This window comes from Herpailurus yagouaroundi, unplaced genomic scaffold (assembly GCF_014898765.1).
Source record: "Herpailurus yagouaroundi ecotype Mexico unplaced genomic scaffold, PumYag 142, whole genome shotgun sequence".
Taxonomy (NCBI): domain Eukaryota; kingdom Metazoa; phylum Chordata; class Mammalia; order Carnivora; family Felidae; genus Herpailurus; species Herpailurus yagouaroundi.
The window spans coordinates 45,454,877-45,468,128 of NW_024412397.1; the positions used below are offsets into that span (position 1 = coordinate 45,454,877).

The 13,252-nt window shown below is 38.7% G+C and overlaps 1 protein-coding gene across 4 annotated transcripts in view; it reads left to right on the forward strand.

Annotated features, from left to right (window-relative positions):
• The first annotated feature begins 1,026 nt into the window (after positions 1-1,026).
• The window catches only part of CHST9 (carbohydrate sulfotransferase 9), a 205,575-nt gene continuing 193,349 nt past the window's right edge, over positions 1,027-13,252 (forward strand). For all 4 annotated transcript variants that reach the window (XM_040479174.1, XM_040479176.1, XM_040479175.1 and 1 more), the window contains exon 1: positions 1,027-1,237. In XM_040479174.1, coding sequence (XP_040335108.1) covers positions 1,117-1,237 — 121 coding nt within the window. In that variant the 5' untranslated portion in view covers positions 1,027-1,116. The remainder of the gene's footprint in view (positions 1,238-13,252) is intronic.

Genomic DNA, 13,252 nt, shown 5'->3' on the forward strand with positions numbered 1-13,252 from the left:
GTGTGTGATGTCCTCACAATAAAGAAACATTCAGCTCATCCAAAGAGGGGGTGTGGTCTGTAGCCAAGGAAAAGGGCCATGGTCTTTGGCCAGTGCTAGATACAAAGCCGTGACCTTGAGCTCATTAGCTGGACTGTGGAACTCACCAGGCAGGCTGCTGCATATTTGCGTGGCAGTTCATGGGCAGCAGACCTTCTTACCTTGACTTTCGGTGAGAGTACCTAAGCATCCCGATATTGATGCAAGAGCGTATGTGTGTTTGTATTTGTCCAAAAGGAGAGTCTGCATTTTCGTTAGATTCTCAAACGTGGATGCAACTTACAAAAAGTAAAATGTTAAGATTACACTAAATGAGATTGTTGTAAAACAAAGTCATTTCAACATTTCTGTAAATAAAGTAACTTTTCATTGTGGAGGTGGATTTCTGTAATCTGAGGTACACATCTGTACTCCGTGTTATTGTGCGAGAAGCCTTTTAACTTTGACCTTTTAATATTTATCCTTTTAGGCGTTTGAGGGATTTTTAATGTACCCTTTCAGTTGGAGAAATCTATTACTTTTACATGAAAGGGAAATGATAGATTGAACCCTCCATTTTTGAACTTTATGTATTTTTCAGACATGAAGTGATTTTTCCCCTTTTTTTCTATGAACGTGTTTTTCAAAACTCCTTCAACAGTCTATCCTGATAGGTCTTCTTTCCCCTCACAGTCATCTTAAGGTCACTGGAACCTGCTTTACTCTACAATAGAGGGTGGCTTAAGCCTGTCTATACTGCCCCTAATTAAATGTGAAAGTGTTACTTATTAACTGTAGGATACGGTGAATTCCTTAGATTCTTTAGCTACAATAAAGCTTTATTATAGAAAATTGCCATTTTTAGGGACACGCTCCTACTATCTCTTCTGTCTTCTGAGTGTTATGGTTCACGTGAGCCCTCACCGTCACTGACATGCTGCATACTTATGCTGTGTTTGGGAAGATATGTCATCAGTAAGGTACAATGTGGATTTTTAATAATTCTAGGTTACTTCATGGAATGAGCACCTAATAGAACAAGAAAGGATCAAAACTCTATCGAAAAACAAATCATGTGGTCTTCAGAAATGAGGAGAAATGCAGCCATCTGAAATGGTCATGAACCCCAAACAAGTCTTCCTCTCGGTGCTGATATTTGGGGTAGCGGGGCTACTCCTGTTCATGTATTTGCAAGTCTGGATTGAAGAGCAACATACAGGTAACACATCAACCCTTTTCCCCTATTTTAATTATAATGGCCATTTTCAATTAAATAAGCTGTGATGTCTACAGAACTATATAGAAGGTCACCTTATTTCCAGCAACAGCAAAAATTAGACACAAATTAAAATCCCCAGCTCCTAAAAGAAAGGATAATTATGCAATTCTGGTGGGCATTTGCTCCGGGGCTTGGGATAACACTTGGAGTTTTTGTTACCTCAGTAGGGAGCAGCATGGCCTTTTAGCCCAGTAAGGACTGCTTGTGAAAAATTTGCCTGCTCAAATGTGTAGGGGTGCCTGGGTAGCTCAGTCGGTTAAGCATCTGACTCTTGATTTTGGCTCAGGTCGTGATCTCACTGGTTCGTGGGTTCAAGCCCTGCGTCGGGCTCTGCACTGACGGTATGGAGCCTGCTTGGGATTCTCTTTCTCCCTCTCTCTCTGCCCCTCCCCCGTTTGCTCTCTCTGTCTCTCTTTCAAAATAAATAAACTTAATAAAAAAATTTTTAAGTGTGTAGCATGGGTCCTACCTTTGGTGTGTCCGCTAAGCATTGGGCACAAACGCAATGAGCTAAATATACAGGTAAATAACTCTTCTAAAATTCCTTCTTATTTTTTGTGTCAGTACTCAAAATGGCACATAAATTCTTTAATATCTTTACTATAAGGCAGGAGTTTACAAACCCTCTCTGTAAAAGATTGCATAGAAAATATTTTAGGCTTTGTAGACCCTGCCATTTCTTTCAAAACTACTCAACCATGCCAGTATGTCACATGAGCAACCCTACGTTACATGAACACAAATGGACCAGGCTGTGTTCCAATAAAACTTTATTTACAAAAACAGGGATTAGGCTGGATTTGGTCCACAAGTAGTAGTTTGCCAATCCCTGCCAAACTGGTACTTTCATCATCCAGTTTGCCATTGCCACACATTGGGAACACCTCAATCACTGTTAAAATGAATTATGTTTATGATGATTGACTTAGAACATTACAGAAATATATACATATATATATTATAAAATTCAGTTGTCTTCCGTAAGTATAAATAGACATGGCTTATGATTGTTATGGAAAATAAAGTAAAAGCAGAACAATTTCTTAATTGTGTCTAATTGTGGCCTATTTTTAAATCATTCTAGATATAAAGCCCTTAAGAATCTACTCTGAAAGAGAATTCAATACTGAGTCACAAACATGATACTTTTTAAAGTTGTTTCCATTTCTAAATCCCCTTCCTTGGATTATTGTCTTATACATTTTGAATTAATTTATATAGTAACTCTTGTGAAAAGAATTTGCATGTAATTATTTTCTAGAGAATATGTAACATTGTCAAAACTTCTTCTTCTTTTTTTTTTAATGCTTATTTATTTTTGAGTGAGAGACAGAACGTGAACAGGGGAGGGGCAGAGAGAGGAGATACAGAATCCGAAGCAGGCTCCAGGCTGTGAGCTGTCAACACAGAGCCCAATGCTGAGCTCGAACACATGAACTGTGAGATCATAACCTGAGTCAAAGTTGGATGCTTAACTGACTAAGCCGCCCAGGTGCCCCTGTCAAAACTTATACTTAATTTCCATTATAAGTTACATGAACTGTAATATTTTCTAAGCTTTTGATATTACTATAATAATTTATCATAACTTATAATATTTCATGAAACCATCTTGATAAAATATAGAGGCTATTTTCTCCTGCAGTATAGATTTTCTAAGCCCTTGGTAGGTGTTTGTTGAATGAATGATAAAAAGATGAATAAATAGACTGAAAACTCATTGCAGACTACACATTAGAACACAGCAAAGGAGTAAGAGTCAGAGATCTTATTTTTCATATTTTTATGATCTAATTTCATAGTCTCATAACAAATTTCATGAGGAAAGTATTGCAACAAGGCTCCAATCCATATAAGAAAATGTATTCATATATATAAACCATGGGAGAAATGTTATAGTTAGAAACTACGTGATTTCTGAAGAAACCGGTCATATAATAATACCTTACAAATATACTGAAGTTTACAAAATGGGCCATAGGCATCAATAGCCACCATTTACTGAAAGCTTATTAAGTGCCAAGTGATTACATGTATCTTCTCTAATCCTAATGGAATCTTCCTAGGTGTGATATTGTAAGTTTATAAGTGAGGAAACTGAGGCTCGGGTAGATAAGGAACTTATCCCAGACCTCACATGTGCAGATCTAGGCATAGAGGCATTTGTGCCTCTCCAAAGTCTATGCCCTTCCCCAACACATTGCATCTGTGTGGGGTGGTGGAAACGTGAGTATTGTTACCCCCTAGTGTACAGACAGGGTAACTGAGACCCAGAAACTAAGTGGCTTGCCCAAAGGTGCAAAGGCTAAGAGTTTCCAAAGTAAGATCCATGTTGAGACTTTCCTGCTTCTTATGTTCCCTAAAAGAACCTCCTAACCAAAAAGGTGGATAAGATAAACACGTAATAAATAATATCCTATCAGTCCAGTTGTTTTTAAATCCATGACTTATAAACCAAGCTATTCACAAGGTCGATTCTTAGTTGAATTTATAATTTCTCCAAGCTGGGAAATTATTTTGCCTAGTTAAGATGGGCTTATACTATAATAAATAATAATAAATAACATTTATTCTCTTAAATGTTATTTGTAATTTGCTAGTACTTTCCCTGATTCTCTGTATGTCTTAAATGCATTGTGTAATATTCCACAATCTACTCAGGACAGGGAGTATAAATGCTCGAACCATGATTTTTTAGATAACTATCTTACTGAAGAAAAGTTTTCTTCTTTTTCAATAAGAAACAACTTCCATCTGGAGTTTTGCCTTTAACCAGGCTAGTGCCCTGGGTGGTAATTCTGTAGTTTTCCAGATAGACCGGTATCTGTGTATTTTATACATGTTTTAAATAACATCAGGAGCATCAGGCATTTTTAGAAGCAGTTTCTTCTTAAATCAGAAAAATATCTGAACGTGTGCTTTGATGTCAAGTTAAAAATGAGAATTTTGTGTTTTGGACATTTTAGAGCTGTCACTCAAAGGACTGTGGAAGATGAGTTTATTTTGGTTGCTGAAACCTTCTATAGGTAGAGCAGATTTTAAAACTCTGAATGGTTTTGATCTTGTATCCATTTCAGTTGTGTATGAAAACTCTTGGGTTTTTTTCATGCTTCTTATTTGAGTCCTTTAAAATATAATAAGATATGGGAGATTTTCTAAGCTTTCCTAGGTTTCCTGGGTTCTTCTGTTAAAATAAAATGCTTTAAAATTACAAAAAATCTTAAATATGCTCTGATATGCTAGTAAAGGTTATGAATAGACAAAATTTCTTTGGAAGTGAAGAGGAAAATGTGTGACAAAGAAAGTGAATCTATCCAATTATACAACAGAGAGTTCTGTAATAACACCCATTTTTCAATAGCACACCAATTAAGTTATGCATTTCTTTATGCTAATATGGATGTGCTATTATGAATTTTATTTTATAATTTCTTCCCTGGTTGTTAAGAGTACAAATTTCATATTTAGAAGAATATTGAAAATCTCAGATCTACTTGTTAGCTGTGTGACCCTGGGCAAATAACTCTATGACACAATCTCCTCATCTGTGAAATGGGGATAATAATATTTTCCATGTAGGGCGGCAGGGAGGATTAAAGGAGACTTAGTATGGTGCCTGGCAAGTAGTAGTGAACGATGAATGTGAACTGTTGTTATTATTCTGGAAATGATACAGAGCACCTGCAGACCAGCTTTTTCAGAGTTATCACGATTAAGACTCAGCCGCAATTCAGTAAAACAATCTTAAGCTTGTGCCTTGCCTGATTAAGGAAAAAAAAAAAAAAAGCTCAATTCCAACTCCAGTTAAAATAGTTAGGAGAGTCTCACTGGCACAAAGCCGGCATGTTTCACAGCAGAGGAATTGGAAGGATGATCAGGTTGAATGCAGAGAGGAGAGTCAGTGTCCAGGAGGATCTCTGGTCTACGCAGGGTGCCTCCAAGGTCAGGGTATCCATTCATGCAATAGCGTTTTTGTAAGATTTAACAATTGACCGTGCCAAACTGGTGAATACTGAGATATAGTAGGGAACCAGCTATAATCCCTGTTCTCAAGGAGACTATAGTGTCACAGACTGTAAGGGAGAAAATGGTCTTGAGTTCAGGCCAAGGTGCTGGCACACAAGGACAGTCCATTGTGACAGGAGAGAGACAGGCCCTCCACTATGAGGCACAATAATGAGTTGGGACCAGAAGAAAGAGCCCAATCAATTGTCAGTGATGGAATTGCTGATCTGATGGAAGTGATGGGGGGGTGGGATAGGATTAGCAGGCATAGAGGACCAGAGCAGAGCAGAATGCAGAATGGATATATCTACAGAAAAGATGTGTTGATGAGGGCCAGTTCAGGATAAATCACAAGAATGGATCGTTTTTTCCCCAGCTACTGCTGAAATTTACAATTTGATGCCCTCCTCCTCTAGGTACGATGTTAGTGCTAAATAGAACAAATACCAAAAGGTGTGGTACATAATTGTTTTATATGTATGTGCAATAAGACCTAGTTAGGACCCTGTCATATCAGAGTCAGAATCTCAGCTTTAGAAAAGAATTTATTGTTTAAACACTATAAATTGGTTACATCACTCTCCTGTTTAAAATATTTTAGTTATATCTCATTCTTTTCCACAAAGTCTTCTCCCTGGGACCCACAATGCTGTGTGCGGTGTAACCTCTGTCTGCCTCCACTGGCTCACCCTCCCTTCCCTCAAGGCACTTCTGGGCTCCACCAGGAAGTCATCTTCCAGAAAACCAAACCCCTTGCTGACTCAGCGCTCTCACCATGAAAGAAGCTGGGATGCTCTTCTCCAGCTCTCACCCGTCCTGGCTTAGTTCACATGTCACCTGCTTTATCAAAGCAGCCAATCAGCCAAACAGCCCCAGAGCTAATCAGTCAGACCCCCATCTTCTTGATTTCCACCAGAGAAATGATCATAATCAGCAGTTGCCTCATCTTATTATTTGTTCACTTGTTCATTTTACAAGCTCAGTGAAAACAGAGACCCTGCCTGTCTCACTCACCTCGGTGTCCCCGTTCCACGGCATGGAACTTGTGTGGTAGGCGTTCAATAGTAGAGTCATCTGGGTGGATACATAACACTTCTTTTGGCTTTTCAACATCCAGCCAAATGACTGCATGGATTGCGTTTGAACACTTCTGGGGACAAAGAATCCACTACTCTTCAAGGCATCCACTCAACTTTATAGCCACCTCCTTAGAAAGTTCCATATGTTAAGCCAGAACTTGCATCCTTAACTTAGGCTTACTCATCCTAGCGGTATCCCTGGCACTGGATGAGGCTCACTCTTCTTCCATCGCATGGCCAGATCATTTTCACAGCAAAGGAAGCCCCAACTTTTTTAACCATTTCATAAAAGATGATCCGGGTCCCTCTCCTCTGAATCATTAACACTTCTTATGCCTTTTAAAATATGATGTATTGTATAGTTATATGAAACCTGTGTTAGGAATATACATCTCTGGGCCACCTGGGTGGCCCAGTCAGTTAAGCATCTGACTTCAGCCCAGGTCATGATCTCTCCATGTACGTGAGTTCGAGCCCCACTTCGGGCTCTGTGCTGACAGTTCAGAGCCTGGAGCCTGCTTTGGATTCTGTCTCCCTCTTGCTCTGCCCCTCCCCTGCTCACACTATGTCTCTCTTTCTAAAAATAAATAAGCATTAAAGAAAAAAGAAATACACATTTCTAATAAAATCCCCTATAAAGTGGTAAAGTAAAACACACATAATTTAAATATGCAAAATAGTGAAAAATCAAACAGATTCCCCCAAATAGCTTATGTTATTTCTTTTCTTGAGATTTTTCCAGAATCAAATTTAGTTTCATCTATGCCAAACTAAAAATGTTCCCTGGATTTATCCGACACTGTAAATACCTACCTAAACAATTTCTGAGCATTTTTATTCAGGACCATTACTTTTTTTTTAAATAAATCAATTTATTTAAACAGGAAAACAAAAAACAAAGACAGTTCACTCTTTTCTCTCCCCCCCCCCCCCCCCCGCCCTACCTGTGGCAACTACCAATCTATTCTCTGTATCTGTGAGCTTCGGGGTTGGTTTGTTTGTTAGATTCCACATGTAAGAGAGATCATGCAGTATTAGCCTGTCTCTGTCTGACTTATTTCATTTGCTTAGTGTCTTCAAAGTCCGTCCATATTGCAAATGGCAAGATTTCATTCTTTTTTACTGTTGAGTAATATTGTTTATTCATTCATCAATGGACGCTTAGGTTATTTCCATATCTTGCCTATTGTAAATAATGCTGCAGTGGACATGGGGATACATGTATCTTTTTGAACAGTGTTTTCTTTCTCTTTGGATAAACACTCAGAAGTAGAATTGCTGGATCATATGGTAGTTCTGTTTTTTATTTTTTGAGGAACCTCCATACTGTTTTCTATAGTGGCTGCACCAATTTATATTCCCACCAGTAGTGAACAAGGGTTCCCTTTCCTCCCTATGCTTGCCAACTCTTGTTATTTCTAGATTTTTTGATAATAGCCATTCCAACAAGTATGAGATGATATCTCACTGTGGTTTTGATTGTATTTCCCTGATGATGAGTGATGTTGAGTATCTTTTCATGTGTCTGCAAGCCACCTGTATATATTCTTTGGAAAAATGTCTATTCAGATCTTCCCATTTTTTAATCGGATTGTTTGCTTTTTGTTATTGAGTTGTTTGGGTTCTTTGTCTATTTTGGATGTTAGTCTTTTATCAGATATGTATATGATTTGAAAATATTTTCTCCTTTTCAGTAGGTTGCCTTTTCATGTGGTTGATAGTTTCCTTCACTGTACAGAAGCTTTTAAGTTTGTAGTCCCACTTGTCTATTTCTCTTTGTTACTTTTGCTTTTGGTGTTAGATATAGGAAATCATCCAAGACTTATGACAAGGAGCTCACCACCCTATGTTTCCTTGTAGTTTTATGGGATCAGGTCTCATATTTAGTTAGGTCTTTAATCCCTTTTGACTTGATCTTTGTGTTTGGTGTAAGGTAGTGGTCCAATTTCATTCTTTTACAAATAGCTGCAAATTCTTGCCCCCTTTGTTGTAAATTAATTGACCATGTAAGTGTGGGTTTATTACTGGGCTCTATATTCTGTTCGATTGACCAATGTGTCCATCTGTTTTTATGCCTATACTACACTTTTTAAATTACTTTAGCTTTGTAATATAGTTTGAAATCAGGGAGCATGATGCCTTCAGCTTTTCTTTTCTTTTCTTTTTTCTTTTCTTTTCTTTTTTCCAAAAGTTTATTTGTTTATTTTGAGAGAAAAAGAGACAGTGCAAGTGGGGGAGGGGCAGAGAGAGAGAGAGAGAGAGAGAGAGAGAGAATCCCAAGCAGGCTCTGCACTATCAATGCAGAGCCCAATGTGTAGTTCGAACCCAGGAACTGTGAGACCATGACCTGAGCCAAAACCAAGAGTCAGACACTTAACCGACTGAGCCACCCAGGCATCCTTGCTTTTCTTTCTCAAGGTGACTTTGGTAAGACCAATAATTTGTTGGCTATTTATTGATAGTATTTTTACATGTTTTCCTTAAACAGAAACTTCTTTGACTTTTCTTTCCTACTTTTAAGTAGACACTGTTTCCTGATTCCTTCTTTCTGATTTTCATGGAATAGCGATACTGAATTTAGTTTAGGGTTCAACATTAGCACCTAAGCTAAGAATTCTCATAGTTAACGTATGAATTACCATAGCTGGCATAGAAAAGAAAGAATGATATAGCCGTAATCCCACCTTCTCAAAACCCACTCTCACCAACCCAGGCTCTGTAGGACTGATACACAACATACTTAGCCTGAAAAGTATGTTCTTTTTGGTCAGTGATGTCAACTTCCTGCAGGTCAGCATTCTATTCAAATCTTACATGCTGTTATCAAAGGCAGCATAGCCAAAACAAAGAGGTACTTTTAATATTTTCTTCTGCTAATTCACAATAAACATCATTAGGCCTAGGTTATATTTTAACCCTCATAGGTGTGTATGAAAGTGAAACATAGTGGCTGCAAGCTTCTGATTTCGGGCAAAGTAAAGCCACCTTACTGCTTTTTCCTCAAACAATTGCTTCAGGACCTCATAAGCAAACCGGCCTCATGCTTTGGTATTTCTAAGGAGATTTCATCTTGCTTTTTTTTCAAACTAAGTATATTTTGTGGCATATAAAGTTTTGCAACTAGACTGGATTGACATAAATCTTTTCTCTTGAGCCTCTCTGATGAGAAAGTATATTCTTTCCCTCCAAAATCAAGCTGTTGGTCCTGATTGTGATGTTGCTTTATTGAAATTCTATTTTCTCCCAGGGGATTTTTGTATACCAGAGCTGGAGCAAAGCCACTTACAACATGGAAGGACTTTATGCTTACAATTGTTCCCATACTCAGGAAAATAAAAATTGCTTTCCTTTAAAAAAAATCACTCATTTGAGTTACTTCCTCCAAGTTTGATGAGCCTGGCAGCCATTTTTTTTAATCAAATGAGCACATGCTGTCTCTGCTCACCTCTGGATGCCAGTGTATCCTGTCTTTCATGTGATTTTTGTCCACCTCAGGACCTTTGAGTTAGCTGTTCTCTGTTCCTGAAATGCATTTTTCTTGGTCGTTTCCATTGCTGGCTTTCCTTATCATTCAGGGTACAGTTTAAATATCACCTTCCCTCAACATCCTGTGTAAAGTACATCTTTTCTGATGGTTTCTCTCCTAGCATCTGTTTTATTATTTCCTAAAATTTTACTTCATGGCACTTATGATCTGTAATCATTCTTTATGTCTATTTATATATGGTCTACCTCTCCCAATATAATTTAAGCTTCCCAAGGGCAGGGAACCTATATATTGGTCACCAGTGTATCTCCACCCCCTCCTTCACCCCGTACCCCCAACTTCCAGGTCCCGACTCCAGTCCTCACTTCACTGTGTACCCCAGTGCCCTCTAAATTCAGTGTTTATTCTTATTCACCTGGCCACCTCTAACTTCCTTCTCCCAGTGGACTTTGTCTGGCCTTTCTGCCCCAACCTCTGAGTCTTCTGTATTCCTGGGGGCTGTCACCTGCTTTTGTCTTATACTCCAGAAGCCACACTGCTAGAAATGAAGGAGACATGGATGTCAAAGTTGCTTAAAATTTTCTGAAATTGAAGAACGTTCAGTGGCCAAGCTTTGCTACAGTATCAGTCCATTCAACATAGATTTTTAAAACTCTAGTAATTCATTGAATACATTTGTTTCCAAGTACGTTTTAAGCACACATGAACAATAATGCTATTGCTTTAGCTATTGCTTTATCTCAGCACTCATCCTTCTTTGGGGTGCGGCCCCTGCCTCCATTTCTTTTGGGTGCTCCTTTTCCTCTGCTACACTATCCAAATTGTAGCAGAAACTGCCATATTACAATGGAAGGCTTCGTTTGGTCTGTTGGCCAACGCTAGGCCCATCTTTCATAGTACACCACACATTGTGGTAGCAGCGAATCGCCAGTCCAAGGAATCGGTGGCCAGTGCAGACTTGGCCATTGATTCCCTTTCTTGGGATTTTGGTTTCCAATACCAGGAAAATGGGCTCAAGTGCCTAACCATGTGGCACAAAACTCAGAAGTGTATGTGGCTGTTTCCTACCACATGAGCCAGAGGAGCTGAAGTTACTTGGCCAGGGAGGGAGAGAAGAAAAGCAGTCAGGAGGAGAAGAGCAGAGTCATGGACAAGTTCAGCAAGTGTTTGGGTTCCTGGACCTTCTTCTCTCAAGATTCAACACTGCTGCTTCCTGTTTCTGGTGGTCTGTAAGGGCAGAAAACTTTTCCCTTCTTCCTTTCTCGGTTCTTTGGCTGGCCTAATAATTAAATTGACATAAGATTAACAGGAGACAAAAAATTGAATTTCATATGTGTTGGAGCCCCATAAAAATATGAGACTCAAAGAAATGACCAAAGAAGGCAGCTTTTATAACTTTTAGACAAACAATAAATTTGTGAAGAAGGGACAAGACGCAGAGGTAGTAAATTGTTAAAGATGTAACAAGGTTTGTACAGTCTTTTCAGCATGAAATTCTCTGTCTCTGGTGGTAAGGATGCCATCCACCCTCCTGGTACAGGAAGGGTACCTTTCACGCGGGAGATTTATTTCCGGCTTTCAGGGAAACAAAGGAGGGTCCTTCTTGAACTACCTGTTTGTGTCTTTTTTTTTTTTTTTAATTGAAGTATAGCTGATATGCAATGTCGTATTAGCCCCAGGTGTACAACGTAGTGATTCGACAATTCTGTAGCACCAGCTGTTTATTAAGTAAGTTTAATTCAAAATAATATACCAAAGTGACATCCTCGAATCCCTAGAGGTCCCAGTGGAGTTTCTGTCACCTGTAGCTCAAACAGTTCTAACAAATGCAGTCTGGCTTTTGTATATTCATCTTCTTTCCCACCCTCAGTATGTAGCCATCTTTCTCAAAGCAGGATTACTGGAGCTTCAAGGAGCCTCATGAAGGACCCCATTAGCTTTACTCACCTCTCGGGGAAGGGCAAAGGGGCGGATAGTGCAAAACAATCCTCCTTCACACTTTTTGATTCATTTATACCATGGATCGCAAGAGCTGCCTTGTTCACTCTGTGCTCTAGCATCCGGCATTGTGCCTGGCCCTTAGTACATGCTTAGGATGCCAGCAAGTCCTTGCCTAATGAGTCAACCCGCACCGAAAGCTAAGCTCAACCACACTTAGAAGGCAAATGGGGCTGGTAGTTAACTCTGGACTTTTCAGAAGTTACGCTGTTTGGTTTAGCGGGGATTTTCTCCAGTGATGTCCTGAAATGTCTTCCTTGAGGTTAGGAAGGTGTTACTTGGAGAGGCTTATTTTTCCTTTTGGCTGTGGTTTGTTTTTAACAAAAGCGGGATCATCATTTAGCAGACATGTTGTAAGTAAAGTAAAAAATTGAGTGAGGAATTGCAGAAGATAAGACCTTTTAAGGTCCCTTATAATGTTAAGTTCCCTGGGGCTATCATGTGTCTGAAGAAGAGACCAACAAATAAACAAAGCCAGTCTCAGGAGCTGTCCATTTTGGGGGTAGTATTTTGTAGTGGAAAGCACAAAGCTCTCACTACTCACTTCTGGCCTGTTTTGTGTTTTTTAAACAAGTTGATTAATCTCTCCAGATTCTGGTTTATTTTCTTCTCTGATTTCCGCACCTTGTTCCTTGCTATCCTCGGTTACCCACCATCCCAAAGTTGATGCTTATCCCGGCATTCCTGTACATGTCTCTATAATTTTAACACACGTGTATTCCTTTTTTCATATTTTTAGTCTTCTATAAAAGGTGTCTATCTGTATATACTCTTGCGCAACTTGGTTCTTCATTCAACATTAGGTTTTTGAGATTTATTTCTATTGATATATTGCAACTGTAATTCATGAACCCAACTACTGTATAATATTTCATCATGTGAATATGTTGCAGTTGATTTATCCATTCCCCAGTTGGTGTGCATAAAAGCTGTTTCTAATTTTTTGCTGTCACACAACTTCCTACTAAGAGCATTCTTGTGTAATATCTTTGCTCACATGTTTAGAGTTTTCTATAAGAGCTTACACTGCATGTTCTCCAAAATAATATCAGCTTCAAGATTCTGTGATTCCATGTCGTATCTTCTCTTCTGCTCACACAAATCAAAATTAGGACTTTTAGAATACCGCAAATGTTAAATGATAAATCTTAGTAAAAAACGGATACAGAAATATTTATTTGGATACACGGATTTCCGTTCAGAATTGTGGATGGAAGGATACAAATATAGTGCACAGAACCTGCTCTCACAATGCTTCTTGCTTATTGGTATGCCAACAGGGTAGTTAACAGTTCATTGAGAATCGATTAAAATAATTACTAGGTCATTAGTGTGGACTTTGAGTATAAGTGTAAAGACCTCACTCACTAAATAATTCATGATGAT